Raw genomic sequence first — 19,624 nt, 5'->3', positions numbered from 1 at the left:
CTAGGTATAACATGCAAAATCTGGCACGAATGATGAGAAATGGTACAAACACGAAGAATTCTGTTACGTACATGAGGTGTAAACAGTTAATGTCGGTAGTACAATCATTCACAGCATCTCAGTTAGAAAGCTGGAAATCCAGTGAAGAACATTTGGAAGATTTTCAAGGCAATTTCAGTAATTTCCAAAAATATCCTCACATGTCACAAGCTTAAAAGGGAATCATCCTATTATAATGTAATGTTTGAATATTTCCCTTTTTTCATAACACTAAATGTAATTTGAGTTGCAAAATATCAGGATTCCAGTGCAGTATTAGCAGGTACATATCCCTTCAGCAGCTCCAACAGATAATAGTTCGCCACCAAATTAAAGAGTCAGTTGTACGTCCACTAATTGTTGCCATAAGTACCTCGAACATTTGTTTGGAAGGCACATGTGGCAATTAAAGGGAAATGTCATCATCATGTACTTACAGCCCTTCGCTTAATGATTCTCAGGGCACTGCAAGGAGCTGACAGGATGAGATTCCAGTGCTGTCTGGTGCATACATGTCTCAACTGCAGTTAAGAGGAGCAAATAAAGACTTATAGCACAAAGGAGGCTGCTCAGCCCATCATGTTCTAGACAGCCAAAATGAGCCTTTAACATTGGCCTACACAGATCTTTTTTCCAGAATCCATCTAAATCTAATAGAATTGTTATCATTGCCACTGAAACACTTTCCTCCAGATATTCATTCCAACTCTCCAGATTTGTTTCCTAAAAGCAAGTCCAGAGTTCTTTCTCCTAGTTGAACTTGCTATGTTGAGGCTAAAATGATTTTCTTGAATGGATTTTGAGATTTCTGCACCTTTTCACTCTGAAATTACCCCAGTTAATATTAGGAGAGTTGAAACCCTTTATCAACCCTTATGTTTCTGCCATTTTCAGGAGGTTAGGAGCATAAGCATAGGAGTAGCTCATTTGCCTCTCAAGCCTCTTCCACCATTCAATGAGATTGTGGCTGCTCTGTGATTGAATGCCATTTACCTGCCTTTGGCTCATATCCCTTAATAACTTGTTTAACAAAATTTATCTTTCTCGGATTAGAAATTAACAACAAATCCAGCAGCCACTACTGTTTGTACAAGAGAGTTACAAATATCTACCACCTTTTGCGTGTAGACATGCTTCCTAACATCTCTCTTGAGCAGTTTGCCCAAAATCTTAGACATCGTCCCAAGTTCTAGAATCCCCAACCAGTGAAAACAGTTTATCTTAATTGATCCTGTCCATTCCTATTAATATGTTGAAGTCTTTGTTCAAATCACCCCTTAACCTTTTAAATTCTAGAGAAAACAGACCATTTTGTGTAATCTTTCATCAACCTAATCCCTAAAATCCATGTAACATTCTTGTAAATCTACGCTGTACTCCCTCCAAGGCCAATATATTTTTCTTAAGGTGTAGTGCTCAGATCTGCTCACATTACTCCAAATGGGGTCTAAGCAGGGGGCTTTGGGTAATTTCAACATATTGTTCACCTCCTTGTACTCCTATCCTCTAGCTATAAAGGCCAGCATTCCATTAGCTTTCTTGATTATTTTCTGCACCTCTTCATGATATTTTAAAGATCTATGCACCTGAACCCCTAAGTCTTTTTTGTTTGGACATCCACTGTATTTAATTTCGTACTGTCTAGAAAGGACCCTGATCTATCCTTTTTTTTGGTCCAAAATGAAGAGCCTCACGTTTGCTAACATTGAGTTCCATCTGCCAAAGTTTTGCCAATTTACTTAGGTTATCAATATCCCGAAATAATTTTATGCCATCATGAACACTATCTATCTTCACATTTTGGTTATCTTCAAATTTATTCTACTATCTCCTTGACTGTTTGCATGTCTATAATTTACATCCAGCAAGAGGAATATCCCAATCTTGTTCCTCAGTTTAACAGACATGGCCATTTGGCAAGGCGCTAAGATTTCAACTCCATCATAGAGGGGCAGAAAAATAAATTCATGTTACTTGTTTCACATTGTGGTGGCCGATCACATATTCTGTTGATGAAAACACTCACTGCCTTACCCTGCCAGCATGGTGTAAAGTAGAATCCCCAAACTCCACATGTCACAGGCTGCATCATATCCTTGCCTCTTGAGCACCTATAGCAGAAATGGTAAGAAGCTATCACTCAGCTTATACCAATACAATGGCTCAGTAATGAAATTTATTTTTCAATTATGTTGGTGAAATTGTTGGGAAAGCAATGATAAGGGCAGCATGGTGGCTCAGTGGTTAGCACTGCTGCTTCACAGTGCCAGAGACTTGGGTTTGGATCCACCCTTGGGAAACTGTGCTGTGTTTGCATGTTCTCCCTGTATCTGTGTGGGTTTTTGCCAATTTTGTTTCCTCTCACAAGATGTGCAAGTTAAGTGGCTTAGCCAAGTCTCTGGTAATTAGGAATGTGATGGCTTTGTGGATTAGCCATGGTAAAACATTTGGATAGGGTAGAAGAAGGGTCTAGGCCCGAAACGTCAGCCTTCCTACTGCTTCCGATGCTGCTTGGCCTGCTGTGTTCATCCAGCTCTACACCTTGTTATCTGGGTTAGGGTAGGGGGCTGGGTTTAGGTGGGATGCTCTTTGGAGGGCCAGTGCAGACTCGATGGGCAAAATAGCCTCTTTCCTGTACTGTAGGGAATCTATGAATTATCATCATAAGGCATTAAAGAAAATTTCCCTTTCCTCATTCCCTGCTCACATGGCAGGTAGGAGAGGGCTAGGTGGAGGACAGGGAGAATTGAACTATCAAATGTTTGTCATGCCAATCCCAGTTGCTAAGGATGCGTCAACTTACACAATTTAACTGTGACAGGTTTTGGTATGTCAGATAACCCACTCTGGAGAGGAATGTATGTGATTAAAAGGCCCAAATCTTCCAGTCAGCATCAAGAATTCTTTCTAACACTAACCAAATGAAACCTAACTTACTTAACCCCTTCCAATTTCTTTCTAATCTTCTGATGGAAGATCCTACAGGATCAGTCAGTTGGGAATCCAGAGAAACACCAGCAAAGAGATCAGAGAAAACAACCTGCAAAAGCTGGTGTATTTTATTAAATTACAGTTTAACTGTCCCAGAAGCCCTCAGTCTGTCAGTGGGAGTGTATGAGTGAATTGTTTAAGCGGTTGGGGTGTTTGGGGTACCTGATGAGTGAGTTGGAAAATGGAAAAGCCTGGAGCTGGATCAGAACTGGGCAGAGTTGATAGCTGGATTGGACAGGAGGCAAAGTTGGGAGTTGAACTGTATTGGTTAGAACCCAAGAGCTGGACTGGGTTGGGCAGAATTGAGAGCTGGATCAGAAAGAGACAATGTCAGAAGTCAGATTGGAATGATAATGGAATTGAGAACACAATTGGTGGATTTGGGATATGCATCAAACACACACAGAATTGGGAGCTGAATGAGAATCATATGGAGTCAGGAAACAGACTGGAGCTGGACTGGAGCAGACTAGAAGAGTCGTAGAGATGGGAGAGCCAGTACTTATGGGAATCTACAGGCATTTGTTGCTGCACGTAAATCTACAATGATGTTCTGTACTCCAGGTGCCAGGGTCAAGGAGTCACTGAGTGGCTGGCGAGATGGGAAGATGATCAACCAATGGCCATTGTTGATATAAATAGAAAGAGCTACATAGTGCTACAGTCAGAATTTAAGGAACTAGGAAGGAAATTACGTGAGTATAAAGGAGGATAAAGGAAACGAATGCTGGATGAACAGATGGTTGAAGATGAAGGGCTTTGGGATCATTTGGAACATTGGAATTAGTTACAGTAGATATTGGATCTACTGAGACAATATTACTTGCTCCTAAACAGAATTTTCTTGCAGAGTAATTTGCTACTGATACTGAAGAGACATCTAACTAACTTGGAAGGGATGTGGGAACCAGGTGGAATATTAAAGGGGAACATCAAAGTCCACAGATACTAGGAAAGATACATCATTCTGGATAACAAAACAATAATCTATTTGGTGGTTTCCGCATAATGCAAAATGTAATAAAGGCTTAGTTAGAATGACAGTGTGTTGTGATGACACTATGGCTTTAAGGGGTGCATTTTGTCCTGGATTTTTATGAGAGTGAAGTTGAGATAGAGGAGCATAGTGGTCTGTTCCAAACCAACAAAGTAAACAGCTGGGCAGGTCTTGAATTTTTTTTAAAGCTGGAAGCTGGAACAATAGAAAAAGCATCAACGAGTGGGATCAGGCTTCCACAGAACCAGGGTTTTTGGTTTAGCTTTCAGAAGTTGTAGGGGTTTTGAAGCTTCCATATATCTCTCTCTGCTACCGCAAAATGCATGAGTTGTCTCCCTTTGCCAGAATTTTCTTCTGATGGTCTTTCCTCCTAGACTGGAGAAACATTGCATGCGAGACAATCTATTTCAGTAAATTTGCCTTTTCCAAGGGTGTGTTATTATATTGGAATAATTATTGTTTACTAGTTAAATAATTTATAATTGTGTTAAGTTTCTAATAGTTAAGTTACTCAGAGATGTATGAGCTGGCTGCATAGGCAGGTACTGAGAAAGGAGATATGGTTGGAGCAGAGGCAGTAAGAACTGCCAATGCTAGAGTCAGAGATAACACAGTGTGGAACTGGAGGAACAGAGCAGGCCAGACAGCATCTGAGGAGCAAGAAAACTGACATTTCAGGTCAGGATCTTTCCTCAGAAATGGCAGAGGGGGAAGGGAGCTCTGAAATCAATGGAGAGGGGAGAAGTGGGGCTGGGAAGGTAGGTGGGATGGTGATAAGTGAGTGCAAGTAGGCAGTGGTGGGGATTGGTCAGTGGGGTGGGAGGATTGGATAGGTGGGAGAGAAGGCGGACAGGTCAAGGAGGCAGGGATGAGAGGGAGGGTTGGGCATGGGATGAGGCCAGGGTGGGGAGAGTTTGAAACTGGTAAAGTTCATGCTGAAACTATTGGATTGTAGGCTTCCAAGGCGAAATATGAGGTGCTGCTCCTCCAGTTTCTGAGTGGCATCCTTGTGACACTGGAGAAGTAATGGGTTTGTTTATGAGCTGACTGTGTAGGCAGGTTGGACCAATTCTTCTTTCATTCATTGGTATTTTAACTGTAGAATAAGAATGAAAAGCATTTTGCTTAAAGCTGAGTAGTGTAACCAACAAAACAGTGCCTTACACTTGCTATTAAGTAAGAAGAAAGCAGTGTCTAGGGTATCTCCTTGATATATTTGAAGGCGATTTGGGCTGGTCCATAACAGTTTGCATGTGAAATTGTCGAGTGTGGTAAATAAGTTAGTGAAGTAACAGGCACAGACAGACAAGAATAGTTATGATGCAGTGGCTATAAGGGAATCCTAGCTCAAAGAAGGGTAAAGTTGCTTGTTAAATATTACTGGATACAAGGAATTTAGAAAGGTAGGAAAGTAAGTAAAGAGGGGCGGGTAGCAGTATTGATAAAGGCAAATATTTCAGTGCTGTAGAGATCAGATATCCCACTGGTCCAGGACAAAATCTAATTTGGCTTGTTGTAGAGAACAAAAAGTGTTTGTTGTACTCTATAGTCTAAAGGGCACCAAATAATGGGAAAAGTGTAGAGGTCACATTTGTAAGGAAATTACAGAACGGTAGAAGAATTATGAAGCATTTATAATGGAGCACTCTAATAGTCTATTAAACATGGCAGAATATTTGCACTCTCTGCATTTATGGGAGGCCTGTTCAATGTCTTTTGACTTCTGACTAGGATGGCATTGTGATATTAATGGTTAGCACTGCTGCCTCACTGTGCTAGGCCTAGGTTTGATTCCAGCCACAGATGACTGTCTAAGTGGAGTTTATACATTTTCCTGTGTCTGCGTCAGTTTCCTCTGGGTGTTCTGGTTTCCTCCCACAGTCCAAAGATGTGCAGCTTAGGCGCATTGGCTGTGTGAAATTGCTCATAGTGTCCAGGAATATGCAGGTTAGGTAGATTAACTATGGGAAATTGCAGGGTTACAGGGATGGGGCAGGGGGGTGGGTCTGTGTAGGTTGCTCCTTGAATAGTTGGTATAGGTTTGATGGGCCAAATGCCCAACTTCCACACTGAACGGATTGAATGACTACCATTTCTTTAGAAGCCCTATTGTATCATGCATCATATTTCTCTTGAAATTTCTTAAGAGATGATTGGTAATGCAGAGGACATATGTCTGTAAATGAATGAAATTTAAACAGAATAAGATGACGCTCCTCAATGACACAGCTGGCAATTGCACGGTGTGGTACTGAACTTGGTCACATAGAAATTGCCCCGTCACCCTGTGCTCATGTTACATTTCTGAGACAACAGAACACATTATTTATGAAAGCAGTGGGTGAACATTGCTACAAGTAGCTTTTCGATGATCTCCTCTGGTATAGCATCAGAAGCCGTTGCTGGAAACAAATACATATCCTTGATGATAAAGTTTACTCCTGCTACCCACTATTCAGCTATATGTTTGCCAAACCTCGAGATTGTGTAACAATGAGACAACATTCATACGAACAGAACATGCTGCTTCCTCTTTTGCAATCTTGTGAAAGGCAGATCCATAACATTAACAATTAAATATTAGATACAAATTGTCAAGCTGTTTATGTTTCAGTTCAATAAATAAGAAAATATGCTTCACTAACCACATAAGTGTGCTGAACTTTATGTATTTTGCTGGGAAGATCTTTTCCTCTCTGAAACCTTGGCTATTGTGAATGCTCTTTGAAAGTAGCAAAATGAAGTGAAACATTCCTTGTTGTTAGAGATCTTTGTGAATTCCCATTTCAGTGGCTTTATTCTTTATTGCAAAATACACTTTATTTGTAAATTATCTATAAGTAAGTGCAATAAGTTCGAAACAGTTCAGTCCAGACTTTGCAGAAAATAGAGAGGAATTTTGACATTCCTCATTGGACCTTCAATCTTGTTGCAACAAAAAGGCATTTTCTAAACATGAACTGAAACTATTTACATTCCCATTAAGGTTATGAAGATATTTTGAGTAAACTTATCAATATACCTTTATTCTAAAGCTACAGTGTGACTGAAATAACTGACTTTAAAGTTCACTTACCATACTTACCTAAATACTTTCCAAAGAAAATGTTTGAAAAATCCCAAAATGCAAAGCAGTAGAAATAGATTGGCATCTTTAGTGTTTAAAATATCTAAAAGGTAATTACTTGTGTTTTTCAATCATGCTATGGAATACCTATTTTTATATGCATGGAAATGTTATCATGAGTACTTACCCAAACATACAAGGAGCTAACTCCCACAGAGTAGTTAGTAATATGTTCCAGAGGAAATAAAATGTGACGGTGTTGTTTGTGTAAAAAATACCTTGGTAGGATAACAACATTATTACAGTTCTGATCAATGCACTTGAATACACCAATCTTTATGTAAATAGGAGACATTTTCAAGAAAATGTTGGAAATATTAACACCTCTGGACAAAATGCCATTCTAAACAAGCATCAGTTTACAACATTGGTGAATTCTGTTTAAGCTCTTCAGCAAAACACCGTAAGGAATTGTAAAGCTCCCTACCTCAGGTGCGACAAAGTTGGCAGTATAACATGGAGTCATTAGAAGGCCATTCTCAGCTCGGAGTTGCTTAGCAAAACCAAAGTCACAAATTCGAATGGATTCTGGATTTCCTGATTCATCCACATACAAAATGTTACTTGGCTTCAAATCTCGATGAACAACCTACAGGAATGAGAATGCAGCACTGAATCATCTACTATAAATCACAAGTGATCAAGCTGCAGCTCTGTGATTTCCTGATGTCAGTGAGTGTTTCCTTTGCTGGCTTCTACAATGATGTTTAATGCTGGGTATTCTAGCGCAGAATCTGCAGCCAGTAACTTACACCTTCACTGTCTGGGCAATACTTTAGCAGCATAGATTGTCTGCCTCATCTGGAAACAGCCCAGACAGTGAAAGTGACAATCACTCTCTACATGCTATCAAGTTCTTTCTAGAGAAGTGGATTTATTGCTGTTTGTTTAAAATTGTGCACGGAGAATTTTATGTCAATGCATTAACCAAAAAATAGCACACAGAAGAATTTCAAATGTAAAGGAAATCCCACCCAAACACTTATTCCGGTACTTGTCAGGATAAAGAATGTCAATTCCAGACAGTTAAATACTTTTCATTTTTAGCACCAAGTATCAGCATCAAATAGGCTCAGGTCAAGCAGAGTATGAGCAAGATAACAGAATGAATATGACATAGAATGTTTTCTTTCCTGGCTTAGTCCCCAAACTAACACTGAAGTAACACTGATATAGCAAAATGAAATTTTCGGTGTTCACCATAGCACATTCCTGACTACTTCCAGCTGGACCTGCGTTGAAATTGCCTATATTCATTCCACACAGGAGTTTTGCAGTCATCAAGAAAGCACAGAATGAATGGAAATGTGCTTAAACCTTTCTAAACTAAGCTAAGGGGAAACTAAAATCTTGCATTTATATGACATCTTTCACAACTTTAGGATACCAGAAATGACTTTATAGTGAATGTATTCACTGTTGTAACTGAGGAAAGTCAGCAGTGAATTTTACGGTCAGCAAACTCCTGCAAAAAGCTTTAGGGTATTGAGCAGACGGGGCAGATGGGACTTAAATGACCCAGCTAAAAGCTGGTACTTTTGACGTAATGGCACTCCATTGTAATGAAGTGCCAGTTTAGATTTTGTGTTCAAGTCTCTGGAGCGAAACTCAACTTCATAGCCTGTGGCTCACAGGCAAGAGTGTTGACACTAAGCTACAGGAGAGACCGTAAACCCGTAACACCTGTTTGCTTGAAATATGTTGCACGTTGAAAAGAACTTTAATGACAGTGGGGTTTTTTGCAGGACCCCACTGGCTTCAGTTAATTTCTCAAAGGCCTGCAGCAGGATGGCAGCAAGAGAATTTTAATCACCAAAATCTCATCAGCATTCTGAGCAGGAAGCCTGAAGAAAAACATGTGGTTCCTGGATTCCTACTGGCTCTAGGGTAAGGGATCAGAAGTGGCTCCAGGGAGTGCCTAGTTATAAAGAGATAGTGCATGAAAGCCAGGAGAAATCTGGGCAAGAAGCAGCTTAAACAATCCACAGTCCTATCTTCAAAAGAGAGCAAGATCATGGACCTCGGCAGTTTCCTTGTTCCCTTCATTTTGGCCTACACCCGACGAGAAAATAGGACTGCCTCAGAGTGAAGTTAACATCCCCATTAGGGCTTTGTTACTTAATTGGAGTTAAATTCATTTATATGGATTAAGATTCTATTGGTTATTATCATAGTCATAGACTTACACAGCTTGGAAACAGACCCTTTAGTCCAACTTGTCCATGCTGACCAGATATCCTTAATAAATCTAGACCCATTTGCCAGCATTTGGCTCATATCCGTTTAAACTGTTACTATTCTTGTATTCATCCAAATGCGTTTTAAATGTTGTAATTGTACCAGACTCCACCACTTCCTCTGGCAGCTCATTCCATACACGCACAATCCTCTGCGTTAAAAAATTAACCCTTAGTTCCTTTTTAAATCTTTCCCCTCTCACCTTATGCCTTCCAGTTTTGGACTCCACTACCTTGGGGAAAACACTTTGGCTATTCATCTTATATGCCCATTGTGGTTTTATAAACCTTTATATGGTTACCCCTCAGCCTCCGATGCTTCAGGGAAAATAGCCCCAGCCTATTCAGCGTCTCCCTATAGCTCAAACCCTGCAACCCTAGCAGCATTATTGAAAATCTTCTCTGAACGCTTTCAAATTTCACAACATCCTTCCTATTAGCAGGGAGACCAGAATTGCACGCAGTATTCTAAAAGTGCCTGAACCAATGTTCCATATAGCCACAACATGACCTCCCAACTCCTGTGCTCTGATCAATAAAGGTAAGCATACCATATGTCTTCTTCACAATCCTGTATACTTGGGACTCCACTTTCAAGGAACTATGAACCTGCTATCTAAGGTGTCTTTGTTTGGCAACACTCCCCAGGGTCTTACGATTAAGTCAGGTCCTGCGCTGACTTGACTTTCCAAAATGCAGCACCTCACATTTATGTAAATTAAACTCCATCTGCCACTTCTCAGCCCATCAGCCCATCTGATCAAGGTTCCATTGTACTCTCAGATAACCTTCTTGGCTGTTTATTACCCCACCAATTGTGGTGTCATTTGTAAACCTCCTAACCATACCTCTTATCTTCACATCCAAATCATTTATAAAATTGACAAAAAGTAGTGGAGCCAGCACCAATCCTTGTGGCACACCACTGGTTACAAGTCACAGTCTGAAAAGGAACCCTAGACCCAACTCTCTGTCTTCTACCTGTGAGGCATTTCTGTATCCAAATGGCTAGTTCTCCCTGTATTCCATATGATCTGAGCTTGCTAACCAGTCAATCGGCGTGGAATCTTGTCGAATGCCTTACTGACATCCATATAGATCATGTCCACCACATCAATCCTCTTCGTCACTTCGTCAAAAAACTCACTTAAATTGATGAAATGCGATTTCCTATGCACAATGCCACATTGACTAACCCTAATCAGTCCCTGCCTTTTGAAATACATGTAAATCCTGTCCCTCAGGATCCCTTCCAACAACCTGCCCACCACTGATGTCAGGCTCACTACTCAATCGTTCCCTGGCTTTTCCTTACCACCTTTCTTAAATAGTGGCACCACATTAGCAAACCTCCAGTCTTCCAGCACCTCACCTGTGGCTATCGATGATACTTATACCTCAGCAAGGGCCCCAGCAATCACTTTCCTCACTTCCCACAAAGTTCTAGGGTACACCCGATCAGGTCCCGGGAATTTATGAACCCTTATGCGTTTTAAGACGTCTGGCACCTCCTGGTCTGTAATATGGACATTTTTCAAGATTTTCCTATTTATTTCCCCAAGTTCTCTTGCTTCCATATCCTTCTCCATGGTAAACACTAATGCAAAATGCTCATTTAACATCTCCCCCATCTCCTGCGGTTTCACACATAGGCAGCCATGCTAATCTCTACAGGGCTTTACTGTCTCCCTAGTTACCCTTTTGTCCTTAATTGTATTTGTAGAAACCTTTTCGATTCGCCTTACCCTATCTGCCAAAGCTGTCTCATGTCCCTTTTTTGCCCTCTTGATTTCCCTGTTAAGTATACTTCTACTGCCTTTATACTCTTCTAGGGATTTACTCAATCCCTGTTGTCTATACCTGACATATACTTCCTTCTTTTTCTTGGCCAGAACCTCAATTTCTCTAGTCATCCAGCATTCCCTACACTTACCAGCCTTGCCCTTCATCCTAACAGGAACATATTGTCTCTGTACTCGCATTGTCTCATTTTGAAGGCTTCCTACTTTTCAGTCATCCCTTTACCTGTGAATATCTCCACCCCACTCCGCCCGCCACACAACCAAATTTTGAAAGTTTGTGCCTAATACCATCAAAATTGGCCTTACTCCAGTATAGAACTTTAACTTTTAGACCCTGGTCTATCCTTTTCCAAGATTATTTTGAAACTAACAAAGTTACGATCACTGGTCTCAAAGTGCACCCCCACTGACACCTCAGCCACTTGCCCTGCCTTATTGCCCAACACTAGGCACATCCACATACTGAATCAGAACATTTTCTTGTACACACTTAACAAACTCCTCTCCATCCAAGCCATTAACACTATGGCAGTCCCAGTCTATGTTAAAATCCCCTACCATTACACCCTGATTATTCTTACAGATAATGGAGATCTCTTTACAAATTTGCTTCTCAATTTCACAGTGACTATTTGGGGATCTGAGGTACAATCCAAATAAGGTGATCATCCCCTTCTTAATTCTCAGTTCCATCTAAATAACTTCCCTGGACATGCTCCCTGGAATATCCTTCTTAAGTATAGCCGTAATGTCATCCCTAGTTAAACATGCGCCCCTTGTCTCTTGCCCCACCTTTCTATTCTTCCTATAGTATCACTACCGTGGAACATCAAGCTGCTGGTCCTGTCTATCCCTGAGCCAATTTCTGTAATTGCTATGATATCCCAGTCCCATGTTCCCAACCATGACCTGCCCAGAGCCACTTTCTGTAATTGCTATGATATCCCAGTCCCATATTCCCAACCATGTCCTGACTTCATCTGCCTTATCTGTTAGGCCTCTTGGATTGAAATAAGTAGTTTAATTTATCAGTCCTACTTTGTTCACTGTTTTGTTCCTGTCTGCCTCGACTGTTTGACTTGCTCCTTTCTCAACTGCACCAGTCTAAGATTGATCACATTCCTCGCTCTCTCCCCAGGTTTGCTGCCACCACAGCAGCACCCCTCCCTACTTGTTTATATCCTCGCGAGCAGCTCTAGTGAATTTCCACAGCAGTATATTGGTCCCCTTCCAATTCGTGTCACTTACACCCCAGAAGAGATTCCAATGATTGAAAAATGTGAGTCCTTCTCCTCTACACCAACTCATCAGCCATGCATTCATCTGGCCTATCCTCCTATTGCTAGTCTCACTAGCTTGTGTCACTGGGAGTAACCTAGATATTTTGAACCTTGAGGAAGTATTTTTTAAATTTCTGCCTAATTTCTTATATTGCCTCCTCAGAATCTCATTTTTTTCTCTTCCTAAGTCATTAGTTCTAATGTGTACAATGACCTTCCGCTGGTGCCTCTCCCCTTTGAGAATAATCTGCAATAGAACATAGAACATAGAACAGTACAGCACAGAACAGGCCCTTCAGCCCACAATGTTGTGCCGATCATTGATCCTCATGTATGCACCCTCAAAGTTCTGTGACCATACGCATGTCCAGCAGTCTCTTAAATGACCCCAATGACCTTGCTTCCACAACTGCTGCGGGCAATGCATTCCATGCTCTCACAACTCTCTGTGTAAAGAACCCGCCTCTAACATCCCCTCTATACTTTCCTCCAACCAGCTTAAAACTATGACCCCTCGTGTTAGCCATTTCTGCCCTGGGAAATAGTCTCTGGCTATCAACTCTATCTATGCCTCTCATTATCTTGTATACCTCAATTAGGTCCCCTCTCCTCCTCCTTTTCTCCAATGAAAAGCGTCCGAGCTCAGTCAACCTCTCTTCATGAGATAAGCCCTCCAGTGCAGGCAGCATACTGGTAAACCTCCTCTGAACCCTCTCCAAAGCATCCACATCTTTCCTATAATAGGGCGACCAGAACTGGATGCAATATTCCAAGTGCGGTCTAACCAAAGTTTTATAGAGCTGCAACAAGATCTCACGACTCTTAAACTAAATGCCCCTGTTAATGAAAGCCAAAACACCATATGCTTTCTTAACAACCCTGTCCACTTGGGTGGCCATTTTAAGGGATCTATGTATCTGCACACCAAGATCCCTTTGTTCCTCCACACTGCCAAGAATCCTATCCTTAATCCTATACTCAGCTTTCAAATTCAAAACTTCCAAAATGCATCATCTCGCATTTGTCCAGGTTGAACTCCATCTGCCACCTCTCAGCCCATCTCTGCATCCTGTCAATGTCCCGCTGCAGCCTGCAACAGCCCTCTATACTGTCAACGACACCTCCAACCTTTGTGTCGTCTGCAAACTTGCTGACCCATCCTTCAATCCCCTCATCCAAGTCATTAATAAAAATTACAAACAGTAGAGGCCCAAGGACAGAGCCCTGTGGGACACCCCTCACCACTGACTTCCAGGCAGAATATTTTCCTTCTACCACCACTCGCTGTCTTCTGTTGGCCAGCCAATTCTGAATCCAGACAGCTAAGTTCTCCTGTATCCCATTCCTCCTGACCTTCTGAATGAGCCTACCATGGGGAACTTTATCAAATGCCTTACTGAAGTCCATATACACCACATCCACAGCACGACCCTCATCAACTTTTCTAGTCACATCCTCAAAGAACTCGATAAGGTTTGTGAGGCATGATCTGCCCCTCACAAAGCCGTGTTGACTGCATTTGATCAAGCCATGCTCTTCCAAATGGTCATAAATCCTATCTCTCAGAATCCGTTCTAACACCTTGCAGACGACAGACGTGAGACTTACTGGTCTGTAATTGCCGGGGATTTCCCTATTCCCTTTCTTGAAGAGAGGAATTACATTTGCCTCTCTCCAGTCCTCCGGTACGACTCCAGTGGATAGCGAGGATGCAAAGATCCTCGCAAGTGGCGAAGCAATTGCATTTCTCGCTTTCCAAAGCAGCCGAGGACAAATCTGGTCCGGGCCTGGCGACTTGTCAATCTTAATGTTTGACAAAATTTTCAGCACATCAGCTTCCTCTATCTCTTTCCATTCCAGCATGCACACCTGCTCTTCAAAGGTTTCATTCACTGCAAAGTTCTTTTCTTTCGTAAAGACAGAAGCAAAAACTCATTTAGGGCTTTCCCTACGTCCTCAGACTCCACACACAAGTTCCCTATGCTATCCCTGATCGGCCCTACTCTTTCTTTGACCATTCTCTTATTCCTCACGTAAGTGTAAAATGCCTTTGTGTTTTCCCTAATTCGTTCTGCCAAGCCTTTCTCGTGCCCCCTCCTGGCTCTCCACAGACCATTTTTGAGCTCCTTCCTTACCTGCGTGTACTCCTCTCTAACTGAACTTGACCCTAGCTTCCTCCACCTTATGTAAGCTGCCTTCTTCCTTTTCACAAGAAGCTCCACCACTCTCGTCATCCAAGGTTCCTTTATCTTACCCCTTCTTGCTTGTCTCAGAGGGACATATTTACTCATCACTCGCAACAACTGTTCCTTAAACAGTCTCCACATGTCTATAGTGCCCTTACCATGGAACAATTGCTCCCAGTCCACGCTTCCTAACTCATGTCTAATCGCGTCATAGTTTCCTCTTCCCCAATTAAATATCCTTCCATTTTGCCTAATCCTCTCCTTCTCCATAGCTATGTAGAATGTGAGGCAGTTATGGTCACTATCACCAAAATGCTCTCCCACCACAAGATCTGATACCTGCCCCGGCTCGTTTCTAAGCACCAAGTCTACAATGGCCTCTCCCCTCGTCGGCCTGTCAACGTACTGCGTTAGGAAACCCTCCTGAACACACCTTACAAAAACAGCTCCATTCAAATCTTCTGCTCGAAGGAGGTTCCAATCAATATTAGGAAAGTTAAAGTCACCCATTACAACAACCCTACTACATCCACACTTTTCCAAAATCTGTCGACCTATGCTTTCTTCAATCTCCCTGCCGCTATTGGGAGGCCTGTAGTAAACCCCTAACAAGGTGACTACTCTCTTGCTGTTCCTAATTTCCACCCATACTGACTCAGTAGGCAGATCTTCCTCGACAATGGAAGCTTCTGTAGCTGTGATACCCTCTCTGATTAGTAGTGATACACCCCCTCCTCTTTTTCCCCCCTCCCTATTCTTTTTAAATGTTCTAAACCCTGGAACATCCAGCAATCATTCCTGCCCATGAGAAACCCATGTCTCTGTTATGGCCACAACATCACAGCACCAGGTACTGATCCATGCTCTAAGTTCATCACTTTTATTCCTGATACTCCTTGCGTTAAATCAAACACACTTTAACTGATCCCTTGGTTCCTTCCCAGGAAAATCCTTCCCACTAGCTGGTCTACCTCTTGCTACTGCCTCACCTGCATCAACTCTCACCTCCGGTATACAGCTCAGGTTCCCACCCCCCTGCCATACTAGTTTAAACCCTCTCGAACTACTCGAGCAAACCTTCCACCCAGGACATTGGTCGCCTTCCAGTTCAGATGCAACCCGTCCTTCTTGTACAGGTCCCACCTTCCCCAGAAGGCATCCCAATTATCTACATATCTGAAGCCCTCCCTCCTACACCAGCTGCGTAGCCACGTGTTAAGCTGCGCCCGCTCCCTGTTCCTCGCCTCGCTATCTCGTGGCACCGGTAGTAAACTAGAGAACACTACTCTGTTCGTCCTGCTTTGCAGCTTCCATCCTAACTCCCTGAAATCACTTTTTATATCCTCAGTCCTATTTCTGGCTATATCATTAGGGCCAATATGTAACACGATTTCTGGCTGTTCACCCTCCCCTTTTAGAACCTTATACACCTGATCGGAGACGTCCCGGACCCTGGCACCAGGGAGGCAACATACCTTCCGGGAATCCCGATCCTGACCACAAAATCTCCTGTCGATTCCCCTAACTATCGAGTCCCCTACCACGAGTACTTTTCTATTCTGCCCCCTTCCCTTCTTTTCCACAGCGTCAGGCTCAATGCCAGAGAACTGACTACTATGACTTTCCTCTGGTAGGTCATCCCCCCCAGCAGTATCCAAAATGATATACTTATTGCTGAGGCGAATGCCCACAGGGGATCTCTGCACTGTCTGTCTGTCCCCTTTCCTCCCCCTAACTGTAACCCATCTATCCTTGTCCTGAGCCTTAGGAGTGACCAACTCCCAGTAACTCCTCTCAATTACCCCCTCTGCCTCCCGAATGATCCGTAATTCATCCAGCTCCAGCTCGATTTCCCTAACACGGTTTTCAAGGAGCTGTAGTTGGGTGCACTTCCCGCAGATGTAGCCAGCGGAGACGCATGCCATGTCTCCCACCTGCCACATTCTGCAAGAGGAGCAAGCAACTGCCCTAGCATCCATACCCCACTTACCTGAATACCCATTCAGTACTAAAGTAGAAAGCTTAATTCAAGTAATAATAACAAATTAATAACAAACTTATATTCAATAGAGAAAGTTTAGAATGAACCTTACCTTATTAACTAGGTTAGAGGAGGAGGGCGGGTGGGAGACACTACAGTTGTAGAGTCTCGGGTTTAGCCGCCTTGCTGATAATCTCTCTGAGGTATCCTTGATCCTGGCACCAGGAAGGCAACACACCATTCTGATACCTCATTGTCAACGTCCAAAAATGTAGGATTCAGGAGATTTTCTACAGCACGTATAAGGACCTGTATTATGACTTTGTCGGGGAAATGAGAATGAGGTGGGTGCTGGCTCTGATTTTGGCTAGTAATTCTGTAAATGTAAATGTTCTTTTAAAAGGATCTCTGCCTCCAATGAGCTCTCTCACTAGAGCAAGATATGCTAGCTCTTCCAAGACAATCCAACGTGAACAATAGTTTGTGAGCAACAGCAACTTCAACAATAAGAAACGGAGGCAATAAGTAACTAATCAGAAAAGCATCATAAAACAGCTGCAAAAGGCCTAAATGTCAGTAGCAAACACAGACAACAGTGGGTGAAGGAGTTCAAGAACAAGCAGATAATCAGGCCAGAGGCAGATAATCATGAAGACAGCCCAAAGAGAGCAGTGTGGGAAATGCAAACCTTGACTCATGGTGAGCATGGACACCTCTCTACCATGTTTGACAATCTAGAGGGCCTCAAGTAGCCAGACAATGAAAACTGGACAAAATGTTTTACATGGGCTTTGGACCCAGCAAGTGAAAATAACAAGAATCAAATCATTACCTTTTTGTACATAGTTGGTAGCACTGCAGATGATATGCTAAAAAGGCAGGGATGAATGAGGAAACAACCTCGTGTGAGGCTATTATTGAAACTTTTGTGTATTTTAGACTTCATCAAAACATTAAAGGGACTAAATTCAATCTCTGGCTATAAAAACTGGGCAAAAGAATCGATTCATTTATGAGTAATCTCTGGCTGACAATTGTGAGCATTAAACATAAAAGGTGGATGAATAATAGTTATCTATGCTTTGGCAGAATCCCCATTAGACTTTCTATAATTTATGAACATCATAAAGAGAACCAAGATAAATTAGAAAGAAAACTAATGCAAAATATAAAAATGGATAGCAAGCATCTGTAAATATATAAAAAGGAAGAAGATAGGGAAAGTGAATGTTGGTCCCTTTGAGGAAGAGACTAGGGAATTAATAATGGGGAACACAGAAATGACAGAGTTACTAAATCAATATTTTAGAACATAGAACATAGAACATAGAACAGTACAGCAAAGAACAGGCCATTCAGCCCACAATGTTGTGCTGACCATTGATCCTCATGTATGCACCCTCAAATTTCTGTGACCGTATGCATGTCCAGCAGTCTCTTAAATGACCCCAATGACCTTGCTTCCACAGCTGCTGCTGGCAACGCATTCCATGCTCTCACAACTCTCTGTGTAAAGAACCCGCCTCTGACATCCCCTCTATACTTTCCTCCAACCAGCTTAAAACTATGACCCCTCATGTTAGCCTTTTCTGCCATGGGAAATAGTCTCTGGCTATCAACTCTATCTATGCCTCTCATTATCTTGTATACCTCAATTAGGTCCCCTCTCCTCCTCCTTTTCTCCAATGAAAAGAGTCCGAGTTCAGTCAACCTCTCTTCATAAGATAAGCCCTCCAGTCCAGGCAGCATCCTGGTAAACCTCCTCTGAACCCTCTCCAAAGCATCCACATCTTTCCTATAATAGGGCGACCAGAATTGGACGCAGTATTCCAAGTGCGGTCTAACCAAAGTTCTATAGAGCTGCAACAAGATCTCATGACTCTTAAACTAAATGCCCATGTTAATAAAAGCCAAAACACCATATGCTTTCTTAACAACCCTGTCCACTTGGGTGGCCATTTTAAGGGATCTATGTACCTGCACACCAAGATCCCTCTGTTCTTCCACACTGCCAAGAATCCTATCCTTAATGCTGTACTCAGCTTTCAAATTCGACCTTCCAAAATGCATCACCTCGCATTTATCCAGGTTGAACACCATCTGCCACCTCTCAGCCCATCTCTGCATCCTGTCAATGTCCCGCTGCAGCCTGCAACAGCCCTCTACACTGTCAACGACACCTCCAACCTTCGTGTTGTCTGCAAACTTGCTGATCCATCCTTCAATCCCCTCATCCAAGTCATTAATAAAAATTACAAACAGTAGAGGCCCAAGGACAGAGTCCCTTAGGACACCACTCACCACTGACTTCCAGGCAGAATATTTTCCTTCTACTACCACTCGCTGTCTTCTGTTGGCCAGCCAATTCTGTATCCAGACAGCTAAGTTCCCCTGTATCCCATTCCTCCTGGCCTTCTGAATGAGCCTACCATGGGGAACTTTATCAAATGCCTTACTGAAGTCCATATACACCACATCCACAGCACGACCCTCATCAACTTTTCTAGTCACATCCTCAAAGAACTCGATAAGGTTTGTGAGGCATGATCTGCCCTCACAAAGCCGTGTTGACTGCATTTAATCAAGCCATGCTCTTCCAGATGGTCATAAATCCTATTTCTCAGAATCCTTTCTAACACCTTGCAGACGACAGACTTGAGACTTACTGGTCTGTAACTGTATTTCCTTTCTTGAAGAGAGGAATTACATTTGCCTGTCTCCAGTCCTCCGGTACGACTCCAGTGGAGAGTGAGGATGCAAAGATCTTCACAAGCGGCGAAGCAATTGCATTTCTCGTTTCCAAAAGCAGCTGAGGACAAATCTGGTCCGGGCCTGGTGACTTGTCAATCTTAATGTTTGACAAAATTTTCAGCACATCAGCTTCTTCTATCTCTATCCTTTCCAGCATGCACACCTGCTCTTCAAAGGTTTCATTCACTACAAAGTTCGTTTCTTTCATAAGACAGAAGCAAAAAACTCATTTA

The 19,624-nt window shown here is 42.4% G+C and overlaps 1 protein-coding gene across 4 annotated transcripts in view; it reads right to left on the bottom strand.

Moving 5' to 3' along the window:
- Positions 1-19,624, bottom strand: part of LOC125454879 (ribosomal protein S6 kinase alpha-2) — a 427,165-nt gene that overhangs the window by 18,995 nt on the left and 388,546 nt on the right. For all 4 annotated transcript variants that reach the window (XR_009446145.1, XR_009446144.1, XR_007248111.2 and 1 more), the window contains 2 exons: positions 7,582-7,743; positions 2,074-2,150 (listed from right to left, as the gene is read on the bottom strand). Coding sequence is in view for 1 of the 4 variants with exons in the window: in XM_059648491.1 (XP_059504474.1) it covers positions 2,074-2,150; positions 7,582-7,743 (239 nt within the window). In the remaining 3 variants the exon portion in view is untranslated. The remainder of the gene's footprint in view (positions 1-2,073; positions 2,151-7,581; positions 7,744-19,624) is intronic.

Source organism: Stegostoma tigrinum, chromosome 9 (assembly GCF_030684315.1).
Source record: "Stegostoma tigrinum isolate sSteTig4 chromosome 9, sSteTig4.hap1, whole genome shotgun sequence".
Classification (NCBI taxonomy): Eukaryota; Metazoa; Chordata; class Chondrichthyes; order Orectolobiformes; family Stegostomatidae; genus Stegostoma; species Stegostoma tigrinum.
This window is presented reverse-complemented; position numbering and strand designations above follow the sequence as displayed.